A 20,066-nucleotide genomic window follows, 5' to 3' on the forward strand; every position below is an offset into this window, starting at 1 on the left:
GTCCACAGTTGCCAGCAGCACTCATAGCAAAACTGCATCATGATGTGTTTAAGATATTAAGCAGCTCGCGGTTCAAGACACCACGTGCATCTGCTCCCTCTCTTAAAACACAGACACACGCACTCAAACACACACAGAATAAATAGTTTAGCAAACGTGATGTGACGTATAAAATCCTCCACAGGGTTAACTTTCCCCTGAGGGCTAGCCAGTGCAGTCAAAATAAAAAGAGTCTTGGTTTAGAAATCGCCAGGCACCGTGAAACATCCAGGAGGCCTCCGCTCAGGAGTGGTGCACTGTCCTTTCTTCATCACCACCCACCAGTGCCCAGACAGATCTCTGCTGAAGGCTAATGGGCGATACAGCACCATCCAAGCCCCGGGTGTCGGGGGCTAGACGGGGGGCTGCCCGTTGTGCCGGAGCCCTGCGTAGGGCCACAGCAGCTGCTGGATGGTCATCCAGGAGTCCCCGGTCCCCACGGGGGCAGCGTCCACCACTGGCTGCATCACCAGACTGGCCAGCAGTGCCAGGAGACCTGCAGGGGGGGACGGAGCAGAGTGAGATGTTGACTTAAGAAAACATCTATGCAAAGATCTCTGATTGTTTTAAAACAATACACATGCAAGCTGTGTATGTATTACTGGAAAGTTTGGAGTTACCCATATCAAAGATACGATTAAAAACAATTGCTACTAACAAATTTAGTATATACCTGCCAGAACCAACAATAAGGCCAACCAAAGCCAGAGCCCCCTGCCACCTCGGGCTACAGCTGCTGCCGCGGCTTCCCGGGAAGAGGTCAGGCTGTGGGACAGGGACTGGGTCACTCCTGGGTCTGTGGACGTTGGGCTGGAGGGAGGGCTGGGACTGGAAGAGCGCAGGGAAAGAGAATTAGATGTCGCCGCAGGATGGACAGACAATGAGCTACGAGAGATTGATGGAAAGAAATGGTATCAGATGAAGCAAGGGAGTGAATGAATTACCAAAAATGACTCACAGGGGCGGGAGTCAGTCATGGTAATTTAAGCAAGGAATGTCAGCGAGTGAATTAGCTGCTGCTCGGTGCAATCTAGGGCTGCCTTTGGATGCACACTGAATCATTTCAGCCGTCTCAAACAGCGTTAAATATCCAAAACCATTCATATGATCTTCATCAGCTTAAAGAAAAGCTGTCAGGACAGCAGGTAAAGGCAGAGAAGGTGGAGATGAGCGATGACTGGTTAGGCAAAAGGCAGCAGATGATTTTGGCCAGGAATATGTCAACAGTAGGAGTGCTGCTTCAAAACACTTCACAGTCCTGATGAGTCAGTGCGAGGCTGCGACTGGCCTTTGACTTGCACTCCTACCTGAGAACAGGCCTCTTGCATGCATTTATTGTTTTCTCTTTCTAACGACAGAGTTCACAAGCACTTCCCACTTTGGGTTCTCTGTCCCACACACTTACAGCATGACAAACAGCTCATCCTGACTCCTGAGCAACGTTGAGGGAGAAAGAGAAGGAAAGGAGAGCTCAGATTGAGACAGGATCCGCTTACACAAAAATCTCATTTGCCCCAAATAAAATAAAAACAATGATCCGAGTGCAGCGTTTCAAATTAGAGTGCACAAACTTGTTAGTAAATGACAGAAGACAAAGCCCAGTAAAAATGCAATGCTTTGCACCGTGCAGTCAGAAAATGAGACCCATGCATGAAATCACAAAGCTTCCGATATCATTTTCGCTGATCCAGAGTCAGTTAGCAGCTGAAGGAGAGGATTCATTTCTGAACCTCACAGTGAAATTGCTCTGTAAACATGATTGAAAGCCGCCGAGGCCCTGGAGCAAAGAAGAAGCTGGTCCAGCGCAGACCTGTGTAATGAAATCCTTTCATCACTTAGGAGGTTCCACATGCTCAGCACACCTATAACTACAGGATATGATACAAACATCAGTGTACGGTTTGATTGAGTAGTTGGCATGAGCAGTGACAGCTACAATGGCTCATCTGGTGCCAAAAATGACAATGTCAGTGTGCGGCTAATGGAACCTCAGCTAAATGATGAAAAACTCTTCCACTATGCACCAGGCCTTTTGTCTTTGCTGGCAGGAAGTGGTGCTGCAGTAGGCTAGTTGTGGCTATTTTGGTTGGACTAACGTCTTGACGGGCAGAATGAAGGAGGTGATTATGTTGCCCAGCTCACTGAGGCTGGACCTCCTCCTCTCTGCCACAGGCTCCTCCTTCTGCTGCTGCTGCTCGTCCTCCGACTGCCAGTCGGTGTTGTCGCAGGCCGTCCTGTGGGCACGCGTGGGTCAGGCGTTCACACAAACACACTGTTACAGTTGCACATTCAAGTACAAGCATGGATACACAACCAAACCCCACTCTGTATGTGCGCAAGCCATAAATATGCAGCCAACACAAACAAGACAAGATGCAGACACTGACATTTCAGCCGATTTAAAGCAACACTATGTTCCTGAGAAACAGCGCCCTCTGCAGCCTCATGAGGTGACTAACAACAAAGCCATAACTGTGTCGAGCGTGGCTCTGACTGTGTCGTCCCATTCACTGGTCTGAGACACAACTGAATGATGCTATCACCCATGATACCCGGCCTCCTGAATCAGAAAAGCTGCAGCTGTAACAAACACACCAAACTTTGTTTAGAGTTCTTCATATTTTAAGTTTCCTCGTTGAGTATTGGAGATAAACGTTGTTTTTTTAATAACTTTCAAGTCTTTTTTACCGATTTGCAATTCAGCATTACTCTTGAACTTGCTGGGCATGCTTTTGACTATTTAAGCTTCGAATATCAGCCAGTCTGACCAGCAGTGATCGGGAATGGAGCTTCTGTATCGGGGCTTGATGTGTACCTCTTAGTTTAGTCCACATCCCATCCACCAAAATAGAAGAGACAGGGTTTATGACCTTTACTGCAGCCAGCCAACAGGAGGCGATCAAGATGCTCTGGCTTAACTTTTGGGGAGCTGTCATTTCGTCCATCTTGCACACATCCTAGTCAGTGTACCATCAAACTAATGTAAGTTGCAAAGTGCATGAATCTTGAGTTTCTTTAAATGCACCTACTGTACACAACGTTTTTTAAAGCTATCATGAACCAACAAAGCAAGTTCACGACCTTTCAGATATTTGGAGAATTTTAAAAGTGTTTAATTCATATACTCTAAGCTTCACACGTAGCTTAGCTCATCCAGCAGGACAAAATCTACTTTCACAGTCCAAACATTTCAAGCACATGGTGCCATGACATATGGGAATGTAAAAATGGACTTAAGCTTTTGACAAGCACTTCACCACGCAAAGACGGACCAGATGCAATAAAGATGGGGGTTTGATGTCATCACTGATTTTTTTTTGATTCAATGGACAACACTGCAGATTTTTGAATTGCCCCCACATTATTTACTGCCGATATCCACACAGAAACTTTTAATTTTGTGTGTGGGCCCATCTTTCTTTAAAAAAGACTGAAGTTGGTTTCAAGGTCGATTTGAAAAGTTTGTATTTTAACTTTGATGAAAAAAACTGATTCCCTATAATATCTTCTGCAATGGCCCAGTATACTCCACCATCATAAGTACAGTCATGATGTGACTCCTCAACGCTGCCATATTTATGCATCTGTGTCCGCCGTGAACGTGACTGTGCGACGCAGCCAGCATGGCGTCCTCCTCCTCCTCCGCCTCCTCCTCCTAAGCATTTCTTACCCCTTCATCATGAGAGCGGGCTCTTCAGTGTCAACCCAGGCCGCAGAGCTAACAAAGCGCTTTAGTGGGGGGCGCGCCGTGCTCTTCCCTGCCACGTTCCTGGAAACCACCGTTATCACATAGGTGCACAACAACAACCGACCTCATGTCACAGTGCAGCAAACCTCTGGGGCTTAACTCAAACCACCACAGCCAACAGCTGGCCACACTTTAAACAGTCCTCTGCCTGTAACCTCAATCCCCTTCACATATATGGAGTGTCACGGGCTCTCACAGAAATGGTAAAAGCATTTAATTATCTAACAGTTGTACAGCAAAAATGCATTATAAAATAGTTTGTGAATGTATATGTTTATAAATAAACAATAGATAAATACAAACTATTAATCACAAATGAGACATTGATAAACCCCAATCCAGAAAGTCTACAGTAAAAGGTCAGTCTGAAATGAGTTAAATGACTACACTAATCAAAAAGCTAATAGAAAAAGCAGCGTGGAAACAAAAATTGCGAATTTCCATTTAAGATTGCTGTTAAAAGAAAATCTCTTCTCAATTCAATGTGTGAATCCATTAAATCACATTAGTTTATGAATTCATTGATGTATTTTTAAATTATGCACGTATTAACTGTTTTGTTTTTTATTCAAACTATTTCGAAATTTTGACAATTCCTCATTAAAATCAAATTAAATACGTTGTATTATTTTTAAATAAACAATGTATAAATTGATTAAATTACTAATAATTTCATTACTATTTGTGAGCTCCTTGTGGTTTTCCATAAACACGCAGACATGAAATATAACAATGTTACAACAAATGTAACACTCGTACATGAAGACAAGAACAAACACCTACCACATGGATCTCCTGGTCAGTCTCTCCGTTTCAGCCTCTGAACCATCTTGTGTTTTGGACTGTGTTCAGAAATCAGATGGTTTGAGTCGTGAAAATATAACCGTAAAACACAATGAGGAACATTTTTGACCTATATGGATATTTCATCATACTCAACTCTGGATTAATAATCCTCTACTACAGCAACTAGTCCAGTACTGCAGTTCACATGCTTTCAATTTGTGGTTTCACTACAATCTAGCAATCTTGCATGTGTCCAAGCATGACATTATGTAAAGGTAGGTAAAACATCAGGATTATGAAACCTTCAGTCAAGTTGAGACGAGAAAGCCCGTCAGTCGATAAATATACGATATTAAAGTAGAGTTTCATCCTCACCATGTCAAAGTGCATGTTGCCTCCACCACTGCGAGGGATCGCTGCTATGCTGACCCGGCGGGTTGATGGCTGTGAGGGGATCCACACACACAATTTACACATGGAGTCAACATAAATAATATAATATAGTAGTGAAAGTGAAATGAGATCACGCAGTGCTCACCTTGTAGTACTGTGATGTCGCCTTACCCTTGCCACGGAAATCGTCTGGAGAGAGCAACACACTGGCTGCTTAGTATGTACATGTGTGTGTGTATATGAAAGACATATATACAGTAGAGTTAAGGGATACAGGTAATCAATTTTAAGACAAGACTACTTTTTATTTAGTACAAGAATCATCAAATTTAAGATATTGAATATCAACTCAAACTACTAGAAGTTGATTGTAACACAAGTTCAAAAACATGTGGTATAATGTATGTGCATATATGTGTGTGCATATGTGTGTGTGTAAGACTTCCAACCTCTTTCGGTTTGTGATCCGAACGACCTCTCGTTCTGCATGAGCGCCTCTCTCAGCTCCAGCAGCTCGGCGTGCTCCTTCGTGTACATCCTCCTCAGGTTCTCCACGTGCTGGATCATCACCTCCACGGCCTTTCCAATACGACTCTCCTGACACCCACACACACATGAGACGCCAGTGAATGAGCAGAATCAAAACCATCCTAGTCAGAAGACATGGCAGTTTAATCGATGCGGTAGTTGTCCACCACGCCCACCTGGTGAATAGCTCCGAGCATCTCCGAGCGACTGGACACCCTGGTCATGGACTGGATGAGGATGTCCAGGTTCTTCTTGAGTCTCTGGATGATCTCCATGGACTGGTTGTCATCCTCACACAGAGGAGTCAAAGCCTGGGAGGAACCGTGAGGTATGGAAAGAGAAAGAGCCAAAATGAACGATTGCACCTGATGCAGAAATGATTTTGTGGAAGTTTTATTCTTTTTTTTACTTTCCACTGATAGTCAACAACTCAAACATATTAATTTTTACTATTATTTTTGTGGGACAACTCTTTTATGATAGTCAACGATCCTTGGCACTTTTGTTTCGTAATAACAGCAGTCTCAAGATCTTTTGTTTGAATGTGAGTTTTGCCACATGAATCCACAATTACCACAATGAATAAAGACAAAATATGTTGTGTTCCTGTTCTGCATGTTTCTAGCATTTGAACAAATATATGTGTGCAGGTCAAATTATAAAGCTGCACATAAGCACCACACACATTAAGTGCATAGTCCACACTGCTAGGGGAGCAAAATAAAATGTTTTAAAAAAGATATAAAGGTTAAGTAGGTTACTCAATCCTCAGAGGGCAGGAGCGTCACACACACACACACACACTGACCTGCAGTAACCCCTGGCAGCTGGACACCTCTCTGCGGACGTTCTCCTCAGCCAGGTCACGTGACCGCTCCTCCAGCCGGAGTCTCTTCTCCATCGTGAACATGTCGCACTTGAAGCCCAACGCTAGACGCTGGAACTCCGCCTGCAAACACAACAGTTTTAGGTGAAGGTGCTCGACTTTGAAACATTTTGGATTGGAGCTAATTGCTAAACAAATGGATTAGGATACCCCACTCGAAAACAATTTTACTCTTCTGGCAGAAAAGTTGCAATAGTTAAATTATACATTTTACACAACACCTCATAGAAAACCCTCAGATGTTAACTTTGAAAACACTTTCAAAATTATCAAAAAGTTGTGTCGACTTCTTTGTTATCTGTTATTATCTATTTATATAGAAAATGAGATCAAATGGTAGCCATACCTCAATCTCTTTGTCATTGGGTGACAGGCTGCAGATAAAGACAAAACAGTTAGGACTCTGTGATATAACCTATATGCACACATTGATAATTATGGATTTAAATATGAAGATTTGTTAATATGATAATTTGTGCCTCACCTGATCCTGCCGTCTTTCAAGGCATCAGAGGTCAGGGATGTTTCAGCTTAAGAGGGAAATGACAAGGAGATGAAAAATAGCACGACAAATATCCAACCAAATTCAAGTTTGCATCAAAGGAAAGAAAGTAAATAATATTGAAATGTGGAGAAGTAATGTAGTATAACATGAATGTATCATACATACTTTTCTTCCCATCAGTCATGCCGGTGTCACTGTGGTCCTCCAGAACCTTCTGCTCCTCGATGGCCTCCATGCTGCGTGACACCTCCTGCAGGGTCCGGACAAACGTTACTGCCTCTTCCTGCTCCTTCTCCACTTCCCGCTCTCCTCTCAACTCTAATCCCTCCATTTTAACATTCATCTAAATAATTATCTATAATTAATAGAAAACTAATAATGTATTTAAAAGCCATGTAGCTCCCTAAACTGGCTCCCTGTCTTCTCATTCAACATTCGTTAGTGGAGGTAAAATGAGGATGTCCCTTCCTCCAGCTCTCTCTCATATACACACGTGCACACACGCACTCACACATACATAGCTGGAAAGACAGCATATCTGTTCAGGTGACAATGTCATGATGAATGAGGAGGTCAAGGCGCCAAAATCAATATTGACAGAGAACTTTAGTCTCGATGACATCATGAACATGGCATTATATTCTATTTAGGTTTGAACCTAACCTTTGCTTAAACTACGAATAACAATGAATAAACAATACATTTTGTGTTTTAAGAAAGTTTTACATTTTCAAGTTACAGCCTAAAGCAAAAAAACACTTGTAAAATGGGTTATTTTTGTTCATGTCCATGTGTCTTCCTAAGTGGAATTTTCTCTAAATTCAATAGAATTGTAAATAAATAATTTCAAAAACACTCTATAATGTATTGCTTGTATTACATATATCCTGGTGTTTCCATTAATATTGAAAACAAAAATAAAAGACAAAAACATAAAATGATTAACTATCTAACTATCAGATGAAGAGACCTATGACTACATTTATTAAAAACCCTGTTTACAACTATATTGTTAAACTGATTGAAAATCAAAATATATTCTACATAAAAGCAATAGCTTATTAAGAACTCTGCAGAGATTGAAGTGGGAGTAGATCAGGTCTTACCAGTTCCCTCTTTTTTTTGCCAGAGTCCTTTATGGCTGCATTGTCCTCCGATTGGCCGGGGTCAGAGGTCACGCTGCCCGTGCCGCTCCCCGATTGGGTGTCGTGTGTAAGGGCCGCTCCCGACTGAGGAGAGCTGCCGTTGGATGAGTTGGTGCAGTCGAGCCGGTCCGTCCCTGGAGGGAAGAGTGGGCGTGTGGGTGGTCAGAGTTACACGTAGATAGAAGAATGCATAAACAAACAAGCAGCTTGGAAATATCTAGATTCTCTCTTCATCTCCTTCACTCGCACAGATTTGGTTCTTTCTTCCTACCTTCCATGCTGACCGCTACTGGTGAAGCCTCCGCTGTACTCTCCGGAACACTCTCCTCCTCCTCCACCAACACAGGTAGTAGGCTCGTGCTGGAAAACAACACATTTATTAAAAAACAAATCAAAATCTTAACATCTACAAAGAAAACGGTTGCTATTCTTGGCAGAAATCTCTCAAATCTTCAGGAATTACTGACTCGGTTGGAAGTGAACTCTGAGAGTTCAAAAGGTCCCTCGCTCAAACAATTGATATTCAATCACTCACCTGTCCTCCGCTGCCGATCTGTCTGCCAGCTGGTCCTGGCTCAGGCTCTGACATGGACAAAAGTAAAAGGGATGAGACGGAGGGAGGGGTAGAGAAAAAGACAGGTAGCCTTGCAGCACATGTTTTCTCTTGCAAATTACAATAAATGATCAATGATTACAATAAAAAGAAAGTACGTGTACACATACAGTCAAATGCATGTAGCCCTACCTGTCCCATGGTAGTGAGAAGCTATCTAAGCTGCACAGAGTGTGGAGGAAAAGACTGGACTGATCCCTTACATAATGTGAAGCTTCATGGAGAGCCCTGCAGCTCTGTGAGTAAATGTGCGTGTGCATGTTTGTGTGTGTGTTGATGAGAAGGGTGCTCAGAGAACACGTTAACACTGGCACAGTGCTAAGTAGTGGAGGTGGACTGCCTGCATACACAGTCGTGTGAAAACACATACACAAGCACACATTGGAAGAAGATGAGTGCTCTGAGTAATGCAACGGGATATTGTGTAAGAACTGTACATAATATCCGTTTTGTCACTGCACAACAACAGGGGAGAGCTACCTTATCATTTCACTGAATACAAAATGTCAGACTTCAATGTCATTTTTCATCCAAAGCAACAATGAGGCTAAATAAAACTGGCTGCTGCTCAGTTAGCTTTACTTTGAAAAGCAGCAACTCTTACACCCAACACTTAATTTATTCATGTGACTTAACATTCCTCCAGGGGATTGTGTAGACCTTCAAAGTCTTGTAAATTTCATTGCCAATCCTCTTACTCTTCTAAACTATACTATAACTTTAGGCCTCAACAATCATAATCTGTGACACGTTAGATGTTACTGGCTGAGAACATGGGTTAATATCTCTGGGACTGGCCTCAAGTGATTTTTCTGAAATAAGATTTGGTGCGTCTGTTGATGTCTGTCCCTCCTTAAGCAATGTCTCCGTACGAGATGCCTCAAGGACCAATTTTTGATCTATTTTTATTTCCAACCTTTGGGCAAATTTATTAAACATATAGATGCATAAAACTCAACTCAACTCCTTCTCTTTCCTAACAGATTAAACACACAAGCTTCTTCTAAATCATCAAAAACACTCTGATTTGGCTGAAACCCATTTTTAAAAAAAGGTTTCTGAGAGTGTCAAAGCACATTTTTTGACACTGGATCCCCCCGGATCGGATTCTGTCTGTTTTGGCTCCATTCAGACCATCTCACAGTGGGGGTTGGTTGGGAGGCCTGCATGACACCAGCAGGAAGGAGACTAAATAAAAACAAGCCGATCGATGTCTCAGTGGGACACAGAGCTGACTGTGGTGCAACGGCACCACCGCACAAGTGAGCCAATAACAACCTCTCTCAGTTCTGACATGAAAACACAGTGAGCCGATCTGAGGCTGGGCATCATCACCACAAAATTATTGTACAGAGCATGCATCACAGCAACTCATTGTAAACACTAATTGGTCCACACGGACAGAAAAGCCAGATCCAGTGAGTCCAGCCCTTCGCTAATTGGCTGTGGAACATGTTCGTCATCTTTTTGATCAATTCTCCAGCCTTTCCTGATAATAATCACAAATGCTCAGTTAATAAGACTAATTGAAAATAATTTTTAAGTCACTTATCAAGGAAAAATATCGAACCTTTGCTGGTTTAATCTGCTTAAATATAGATGTCTGTTTGATACTGTTTTGAATTTGATCTCATGTTGTATATAGGTATTTTTGATTTATAATTATTAACTAATTACAGAAGTCCATTCTCTAATCTTTACCCTACTTTTTGTACACTCCTCTCTCTCTTCAGCGGCCATCAAGATTAGAGATGTTCTATATTAATACGGACAAGTCACTATTTATAACGTACATGAAGCGGCACAGAGAAACAGAAAGAGAGAGGGATGAGAAAAGAGGAAGCAGTGAAGAGCTGGTGCTGCAGAGAATTGAGGAAGCTGTACTTCTCCTCTGGTACTAACCCGACTGCAGCTCATGTCGCCTCCGGTGCTCGAGTCCGCCTCGCCTTTCTTCTCCTGGTCCTCACGGGTCGGCTGGGTGCTGCCCCCAAGTGAAAGGTCAAAGGTCAACTGTCAAGCACTATCCTTTTTTCTCATCCTTCATTTACAAGCTTACTTGCTAGGTGATAACTCAAAGCTATATCACAATAGGACACAGAGAGTGAGATGAGGAACAGCTCTAGTCCATTTGTCGGTACACTGTGCCTATGCAAAGAGGCATAGGCGCCAATGATCTAGCACACTCCTCCCACAGCGAGACAAATACCCATTTGACTATCAAATGTGGACCGAGCCACAGGGAAATGACGGAACTCAGTGAAATGCTTCAACATGATGTGGATGAGGGATTGCAACCAAAAGTCTAGCAGAGATTGTGTTTACTGCTCTGTGGGTTGACCCAGGATGCTGGGTGAGGTTGTGTGTTAAAAGTCAATGGAAACTTCTGTTTCCTGTCTCTTAGTTGGGACCAAGTTGCTAATCCAAAAACCAACAGGTGTGTCTGTTGACAAAGTTTTTCATGGAGAGAAGAGACTTAACACAAATGCACAAACAGGACATACAGGTTGTGTGCTGCTCATTTAAATCAACCTCTCATTACTATTAAGATGTGATAGTAATTCTCACTGTTATCCAACAGTCACCTCACCACCTGGGAGTCATATAAAACTTCAGTAAAATATGATTATGTTAAATAATGACAGCAACAGGTTTTTTTCACAGCAGAAATGTTGATAATCTCATAATCAGTGGTTTGACCAAATATACCTGAGACCTTTAGTCCCACAAAAAAAAAGAAATATAAAGATTCCTGCAGACCACTTCTCCCCTACATTTCCAAAGCCGTTTAAAGACCTTGGCAGAGCAGGCGAATTTGCCCCATGCTGACATATGAACAATCAATGGCTAAAACAAGCTTTCTACTCCAGTCCACCAGGTGGCGAAAATTCGGACAGCTACACAACGGGGAAGGAGGCTATATAAATCGAGCAGCACTACGAATGGTAACAGAGATTCGAATCATGCTACTGTTATTTGGAAAAGAGACACCCTAAACACCCTAAATGCTAGGTGGGGATTGACTCAGGCTAAAATGAAATGCTTGAGGTCTCGTCCATTCAGGCAAGTTCAGGTTCCTATACTTTCAGAAAATACTACCTTGGTCCCTGATTGGAAAAAACACAGATTTCCTGCAAAGGTTCCTCAGCAATTGTGGAACGAGCACAGCTATAAATAATACAATTAATGATGGCAAAATTCCTGGTGTTGTGCACGGTGGGTCAACTTTCACCTGGGCTTTTTCTACTGTGACGTGTCAAAATGTATGGTGTGAAATAAAGGACTGCGCAAGAGGTTTTTTCCAAATGCAAGTTTGCAAAGTACTGATAATATGCCAGGTCATCAAATACAATATCTATTTGTTGTTTACCTCTCATTAGCCTTAACGGTCTCTGGTCCAGGCGATGTGTTGTCGGGGGAAACCATCTCCGCTGCTGTGGGAGGGGTCTGACCGGGTGTGACAGTTTGATCCTGTTCAGGTGAGCTGCTCACATTTTCGGAGGGAGACTCGGCAGCTTCAGAGACGTCTGCATCTGGTGAGACAGTAAAAGATTTTTCTAAGGGAAGTTTTCTCGCCTCCTGCTCAGCACACGACTCGCTCTGGGTTTTAGATGCAAAATGTGAAGCTGTAGATTAGCTGACAGCGGTGGGAGAAGAAATGGAAAGATAGAAAGTGAGTGATCAAGCTACGAAGAGAGCGTGTTAGAGAGATAGAGGGAGGCGGAGGACTTACTGTTCTCCGAGTGGGACGGAGCAGGGAGAGCATCCGCCTCCGGCTGTCTGATGCTGACAGCTTGTGAGTGGGCGCCTAATAGCACTGCTGCCTCTTCCTGAAAACACAGAAATAAAGCGATAAATGTTCAAACAAGGAAAGGGGTCAACAGGTCAAATAAGCAACACACATTATCAGCCATGCACCAAACAGTAGGCCCCAACCAGTCAGCATAAACAAACCTTTGAGAAGGATCACAAAAGAAGCCAAATTTGAAACAGCTGACGGGAAGCACGAAGCATGCCCCCGTTGGTGAGGGATTGTTGCAAAGACCCCTGCAGTTACTGGTATCTTCATAGGAATTCGAAACCAAACTTTCAGTGACTGTAGAAATGTTTAAATGTATCTTAAAAACATTGTAGGCATGAGATAAAACCCAGAACTCATAGCAGGGGAGCAGATTGTAAAACATCCAGGATCCGAAATTGACAGGACAAGACTACAGCTGTAGTATGTGCAGTTCAGTGCTTATACTGTATCAGTATTTGCTGCAGAACTAGTTTGAAACCTATTTTTTTTAAATGCAGTAGCACAATATTTTACCACCAAGTCCTTTTCCCTTTGACCTCAGTGGGATCTTTGAGGTTTATAACTATTAGAATAGTAAATAAGGAAGCAGATGTCCTCCGCACTAGAATGCACCCGGCTGCCTGTGAGCAGCCTGTGAATAATTTTATCTGTGAAGTGCTATTTGGTAGGCAAATGACAAAAGGAGAAAAGGACAGAGAGCCCAAGCTGAGGGAGGAGGGTGACAGGACAGGCAATGAGCGCATAATGTCGAACATTGTGCATTTAAGTTATTTTAAGAAAAGAAAAATATCAGATACTTTAGATAGTTGGATATGGTATTAGAGTTCTCCTACCTTCCAGGCAGTCATTGCTCCACATTAATTTGAGCGTTGAATGAGAATACATTTGCAGATGACAGATGAGATGGTAGAGTGGCTGAACCTTTATTTTTAAAGCCCTCCCTGTTGATCATGTGATTCCCACACTCTAACATTAAATATGCAAGAGAGTCCTTGACTGCACTACCAGGAAGAGTTGGCAAAAAGGTCACAGCATCAACACAAGAGTGAAAAAAGTGTGATGTTACACTTCGGGGAACGATATCAGGAAATTTTCAAGCTCATTTTCAACTTTGATGTGTGCGTTTGTGTGTGTGGATGCATAGATAGATCGGATAAAATCAAAACATATATTTCACACACTTCCACTGAAAGTCTCAAACATTTATACTAACATGAAACGTGTCGTTTTAATTCCCCCTTGACTTCCTGCTTCCTTACCACAACTACACAGTACGTGTTAGGTCATATTCTCAAAAAGACAAAGATCTGCTTGCCAAACATTTTCTAAACATTACGAAAAACAAGGAAGGTAAGATGAGCATCGGACCATTACTCGCCACGTACACCGTCAGTCTGTGAGCAGCTCATGACTCAGTGTCTAACACAACAGAACACCAGCAGTGGTTGTTCAGGTTCAGAGGGGGGCGGACTCATTTCCTTCTATAAGCCACATTAGCCAGTTTTCAGAAATAATTCTGAAGAGAAAATTGTCACTTGCTTCATCTGTAACCTCCACAGAGCTGTGGTTCAGTGGGAGTCTCATTTCCTCTGTGCAGCTCAGACAAAACTCATCCTTTGTGGTGTCATTCTGTCACTGTCTGTTGAAATCCTGTCTTCTCTACAGTTTACAGTCAACTTCTGCAATATGACATATACAATACACATGTCATTTCAGTTATATTTATCTATGATCATTATGTGCAATTTCATCCAAATATGTGCAATGATCACTCACTTACATGCAATATCCCAATGTCTGTTTGTACCATATCTATCCATCTATTCTTTTTACTTATATTATCATCAGCTTTTTTATTCAGAAAGATTTTATACCTGCTCGAGTAAAATATTAAGGAGATATACAGACTGAAAGATTAATACCGGTGGGGTCCCACCTGAAATCTGATTGGTCACTTACCAACAACAAATATGACAATTTGTTAGGAAACTTTTTTTGGAGAACACAATGTGTTTATACAAGGAACAGCTTACAGTAAACAAGGAATGACTTAAATGGGCACCTTCATTAATCAGGATTGTGTATGTTGGCCAGCCCTTTGTGGAGCTCTGATTTGGAAAAATCCTAGCTGCGCCCCTGTCTTACACTTTACATAGGGGATCACGTTACACTTGAATTTACCTGCAAAGACTGAGAGTTCACATCCGGCTCTGACTCGGCACATGCTGCAGTGTCTGCAAAGATGAAGAACAAGATAATTATCAGGAATGAAATGAATGGAGGAGAGATAAGGCCCAGGGGGGGAAAAAATCAGATCATAAAACCAAATTCTTGTTGAATTAATCTCCAAGGGTGGATATACAGCCAAAAGGCAACCCCACCTTTATACCATAAAAGGTCAGGCTGTATATAATGCACGGCATCGTTGTGAGGGAGGGGCTGAAATATCATGCATGGCTAAGGAGGCATTAGTGACCACATCCTCTCGTCGGTCTGTCTCTCTGCCTGCCAGCCACTCATGCAGGCAGAGGAATGGGGGATTACTGAGCTCACTTCATGGACTCAGACCGCTCTTACACCTGGCCATAGAAGGACCTCGAGGAAGAGAGGATTTCACGTATTGTGTGGAGACCTGCGCACACTCACACTTGCTCTCACACACAACCTCTAGACGCCCAGGGCCACAACAGCCATAGAAGGCAGGGGTCTCCTTCCGAGGGCCTCAGAGAGTGAGTGTCCTCACAGAGAGCGAGTGTGTGTGTGTGTGTGTGTGTGTGTGTACTGTTCTGGTGCTTCAAGGGTGGCTGAGTGCCCTGTGACTGCTGTGGATTACTAGGGGGGGGGGGGTAATCCACTCTCTCACACACACAAAGTCAATAATGGCGTCTAGAGGATGTTACCCACCATAAAGTTTATCTTGTGAAGGACTTTGTAATTTAGAACACCTACAGCTTGATGCTGGACAAGTGAAATAATGACATGTTTGACAAGTTGGTTTTACATTAAAATTTAAAAATGTGATATCAAGGGAAAGAACTTCAGTAAGAAGAGTAAGGAAGACTAGTAAAACCCCAAAATCCCCTTATGAATTCAGTCTGGATCTTTACATGGATCTGCCGAGTTTGATGCTGAGCCTCGTGAGCAACTGCTCTCACGACAGGGCCAGAAAATTATTAAACTATATTTAGCCCTGGCTTCCTGATTAGGATGTTCCAATCAGCTACAAGCTAATTCTGGTAAATGATGGATATTTAAGTTTCCTTAATAAAAAGGAAGAGTTTCCAACTTCCCCTGTCATCATTCAGAACATTTAATCTGTTAAAGCAAAATGGTTATTACCTCAGCTACACTGGAGAATTCCGGTAAACTGAGTGAAGCAGCTTTCATTATGAAGACTGTTTCATAACAATCCAAACACTGACACCTTTCATAACAACTCACTTCATGGATTCCCTATATCGCCTCATGCTCCCTCTGCATCTACCTCTCGCTCGCTTGCTCTATCATCCGTAAAGTTTTAACCATCCACGCACAAAAGAGAATTCCTCCCTCACTCTCTACACTGTAGCAACTCAATTCAGTTGGAAGCGCAGAGTATTGTTTTTGTCATTTGTGCCACCAAGTTATTCAACATCAGAGTTGTTGGTTGTCTGGTGGCTGTAACATCCATTTTGGTGTCCGCACTCACCTTGGCTCTCCTCCACGCTCTGCCCAGTCCGGGTCTCCCCAGAGAAGAAGGACAGAGGAGTCGACGAGTCCCTGACCTCTCCCTCCACCACTGTGTCCACCACCATCCACCTCTCGTCCCCTTCCTCCTCTTCACCTCTGTCCGTCACTTTATCCCCTGTATCCTCAGGCCGGCCGTCTGCTTGCCCATCCTGCATCCGGCAGTTCTTCTCCGCCAGCTCGTTCTTTAAAAAGTCTTGAAGGGCAAACTCCTCGTCCCAGTCCAGGTCTCCATCTCCAGGCTTGAAAGAGACAGATGAAAAATGCATTCACAAGTGAGATGGAAAAAACCTGGCAAAATAATAAGCCTTGTAAAATCCATGGTTGAAGTTAGAAATTTGACTTGAGCTGGCCTCACAAAAACATCACATTAATAAACACTAATTAACAAAGCTGTCATGAAAATATACAAAATCAAAAGGGAACTTGCAGGTTAAAAAATGATTCCAGATGCATTGAAAGGCTTTTGTGTGCACGAATAAAAACAGGATAATTTTACTGCAGTAGCTTTTTCCTGTATCAGAACTGTAATGAATAAATCACTTTAAAATCAGAACTGTGATATTTGTAAAAGACAGCCTGGTTACAGTATGCAGATTTATACACCCCCGCACAAAGCTCATTATGCTTTGCAGTAAAAACAATACCATTGTAATGGAAATGTTCAATTGCATTCGTGCAACTGGTAGGCGTGAGGTCGCATCTAATTCTGTCTGTGTGTGTGTGTGTGTGTGTCTGTGTGTGTTTGTGAATACAGTATGAACTCTGGCACTGCTTTCCAAGCAAACCGTCAAATTATTCTATTTTGGTAACTGAATTATATACATACAAATCATTCATATGAATTTTAAAAAAGATATATCCAAATCCTAATATGATGGATTTAATGTAAAATCCAACAAAGGATTGCTGTAAGCAAACAAGTCGACCTCCCAGAAGGTGCACATGTAATTTAGTATCCCACTAACAATGTAAACGGAACCACAGATTGAGACTTAACGATAAGATTTGAGTTGTGCGTGTCAGAAAATGGTTCCTTTCTTTCTCTCTGACCTCTTCCTCTGGTGCAGGCGTCTGGCATGAGGCCTCTCTGCTGTCCTGGGGCGTCTTCAGCTGATCCAGCTCCTCACCCAGCTGCCGCTTCTGGTTCTCCTGCTCCTGCACCCTGCTTGACAATGACACAATATCATGGTAAATAAAAACTGCTAGAGGATTATTTGTTAGTTAAGGTGACAAACAACAAGTTTTCACTGTCCACAAACTTAGAAAATGGCATGCACAGAGATCCTGCAAGATAGCACAGTGGACATACTGTACCCAATCCGCAGGCCCATGCAGTGTCCCATTCTGTTGCCCAGGGTGACCAGCGCCAGTTCTCCGACTGGCCCAGTATCGATTCCTTCCTACTTCAGTTTCTCAGATCCACTCACTACCTGCACGTCCAATCTTAGACTACACAAATGTGACCTGACAACGTCCTAATCCTTTCCCTGTCCTAAAGTCCAGTCTTACTCTGAACAGTCTGTATTATCCCAGACTCAGGAGGTAGAAACACACTTGCAATGAGCCCTCTTCACTTTCCCCCCCAAAAACAATATGAGTTCACCCTGGCAACTGAGCACCAGTAAATCCTAGCTGGAAAGCCTGACCAGGTCTCCCTCTCTGGTCTGATACCGCACCACATCAGCTCTATTATATATCTGAAGGGGATGTCCGTCTCCATGCACACACGTAAAAGCAGACACACACACAGGACAGGGAAAACTATCCACACACACACCCAGACTGGAGTCCAGAAATGGCCTCGTGAAATGGTCCCTTTAAGGTCATTGAGGTCAGGGTGATTGACGGATCTTTCCCCCACTCAGTACAACTGAGCAGCCAACTGAGACAGAGCAGCAGAGAGCAGGGATACACACACACACACACTTCACTCAAAGGTCTGACATTAAGTTTAAGGAGGTCTTTCAGTTTGAGAGCAGGACTTTTTGGTCTTACGATCAGACGCTCTCACTCAAAACCCGACGCTTGCACTCAAATACCCCCTACTTGTGCTTACACTTGCTCTGCTTGTGCTCAAACTGTGCGCTCGCACCAATATATTCTGTTGCTAGGGCAGATTTCCTGCAAACCAGTTTCAGCTCTTCTCCTAGCGCTCACACTGCTTCTGTGTCCATTTGAAACGTCTGCGCTCGGATTTCTAATCTGCGCTCGGATTTTTTTGTGCAACAAATCTGTCAAAACTTCCCAACCAAGGAGCAGTGAGGAATAAAGTTGTCCTGCCCTTGTTATGATTACTTTTTATGCTGCATCATGAAGAACAGAGAAAAAAGACAAACATGATGGAGTCTCTTTTTTTTTAAAAGTTGCTGGCAACAGGATCTCAAAATGTAAAAAAACTTGAACTCCTGGTCAACATTGCTGCTCCATGTGGACCAGGGATCCGCTGGACTCTTCCTTCAAGCACTACAGGAAGCTTGTGTAATAATAAAGCCCTGGAGGGCGGGAGTGTATGAATCTGGTTAAAGCAACCACACGTACGTGAACCCAACACACCCAGTGTTGGCACAATTTCATTTATCAAGACTACACCGGTCATTCTATTGGTCTGGGAATTTTGACAGACTTGTTGCACATACAAATCTTGGAGTAGAAGAAAAAATCTGAAGCATGAAATCAAAAGAGCATATTCTTGAATAAAGAGAGTAAAACAAACCAATATGTGGGGTTACTAATATAGATTGATAGTTTCATCAATATACTATAACTTGGAGGCAGAAATAATTGCATAAAATAATTATATTTCTATAATATAACACTTGCATAAAATCCCCATTAACTCTGCCCAGTGAGTTCTCAATTAATTCAGCACCATGTAGCATTTAAAACCTTAAAAAGCTCTGCAGACACTAACAAGCTTATGAGAGCAGCTATAGGCTTGTATGGACTTGGAAGGTCAGCTTGGCTAGTTAGCTTACCCACATAGCTCATTAAACCAAGACTGCATTTTTTCACTGGGTAATTACATTGCTGGATTTAAATCTACCTCTGGCTGTCTTGTTTCAGCATTACCTTACTTAGCCAGAAAAGCCTTAGCACTGCCCACTGGGGTTTAATTCAGCCAATGAGATCGCTGTTTCCAAGAGAAAAAATATTTTCTTACCTTACAGTCAGTGCCCTTTTATTCCCCGGCCCTAGAGTCAGAGCATTTCTATTCTCCTCCATCTTCCTCTGCTGTCGTAACAACATCCCTCACCTCTGACTGCCCACATACTTTACACAACCACAGATACACAGGCAGATACAAATCTCCTCACCTGACTGAGAGGTGGAGGATCTCAGTGCGGGACCTCCTCATGTTACTGGCCATTTTGATCAGCTCCTTCTCCAGGGAGTCTGTGTACTGGGCCAGCTGGTCCAGGCTGAGGGCCCAGTCCGCCCTCCTCGCATCCAGCTCGGCCTGCACCGTCTGTGGGAAGACGAGGTCAAGGGGTCAGCCGCTCGCTCGGATGGAGGAACGCAGCACGATGACTCACCGCTCAAACAGTTGGACTCCGAAAAGTTCTGACACCGATTTGCCAAAACCTTTCCTCGCTGAAAAACCAAGCGAAAAGCCTGACCTGCGCCGGCACAGCTCCTCTCCGCTAATGATTTCTGTCTCATTTGGTATGTTTACTGCTGTATGGAAGTACGTGGCTAATGAATGCAGAGTCGCAACAAAGCAGGAGGAAGGGGGGGGGGGGGGGCAAACAGTGAGCGAGAGACAGAGAGATACACAGCGAGGGAGGAGGGGAGTGGGTTGTGTTCGTGGTGCAACACAATGACTAAACAGCGCTGATCGGATGGGGCCTGTTGGAGAGTTATATAAGTTAGAGATCCCGAGAGAGGAGAGGTGGTG

The 20,066-nt window shown here is 43.1% G+C and overlaps 1 protein-coding gene across 1 annotated transcript in view; it reads right to left on the reverse strand.

Moving 5' to 3' along the window:
• Window positions 1-392: 392 nt before the first annotated feature.
• The window catches only part of lrmp (lymphoid-restricted membrane protein), a 27,655-nt gene continuing 7,981 nt past the window's right edge, over window positions 393-20,066 (reverse strand). Inside the window, exons 16-38 of the mRNA XM_061077345.1 lie at window positions 19,486-19,637; window positions 17,222-17,333; window positions 16,131-16,410; window positions 14,624-14,676; window positions 12,374-12,470; window positions 12,011-12,173; window positions 10,546-10,624; window positions 8,566-8,612; window positions 8,302-8,390; window positions 7,992-8,164; window positions 7,051-7,135; window positions 6,865-6,910; window positions 6,727-6,754; window positions 6,303-6,443; window positions 5,671-5,805; window positions 5,416-5,563; window positions 5,112-5,179; window positions 4,949-5,017; window positions 4,571-4,629; window positions 3,710-3,808; window positions 2,136-2,273; window positions 713-867; window positions 393-535 (exon numbers count right to left, since the gene is read on the reverse strand). Of these exons, the coding sequence (XP_060933328.1) occupies window positions 393-535; window positions 713-867; window positions 2,136-2,273; window positions 3,710-3,808; window positions 4,571-4,629; window positions 4,949-5,017; window positions 5,112-5,179; window positions 5,416-5,563; window positions 5,671-5,805; window positions 6,303-6,443; window positions 6,727-6,754; window positions 6,865-6,910; window positions 7,051-7,135; window positions 7,992-8,164; window positions 8,302-8,390; window positions 8,566-8,612; window positions 10,546-10,624; window positions 12,011-12,173; window positions 12,374-12,470; window positions 14,624-14,676; window positions 16,131-16,410; window positions 17,222-17,333; window positions 19,486-19,637 (2,559 nt within the window). The remainder of the gene's footprint in view (window positions 536-712; window positions 868-2,135; window positions 2,274-3,709; window positions 3,809-4,570; window positions 4,630-4,948; window positions 5,018-5,111; window positions 5,180-5,415; window positions 5,564-5,670; window positions 5,806-6,302; window positions 6,444-6,726; window positions 6,755-6,864; window positions 6,911-7,050; window positions 7,136-7,991; window positions 8,165-8,301; window positions 8,391-8,565; window positions 8,613-10,545; window positions 10,625-12,010; window positions 12,174-12,373; window positions 12,471-14,623; window positions 14,677-16,130; window positions 16,411-17,221; window positions 17,334-19,485; window positions 19,638-20,066) is intronic.

This window comes from Limanda limanda, chromosome 1 (genome assembly GCF_963576545.1).
Source record: "Limanda limanda chromosome 1, fLimLim1.1, whole genome shotgun sequence".
Classification (NCBI taxonomy): Eukaryota; Metazoa; Chordata; class Actinopteri; order Pleuronectiformes; family Pleuronectidae; genus Limanda; species Limanda limanda.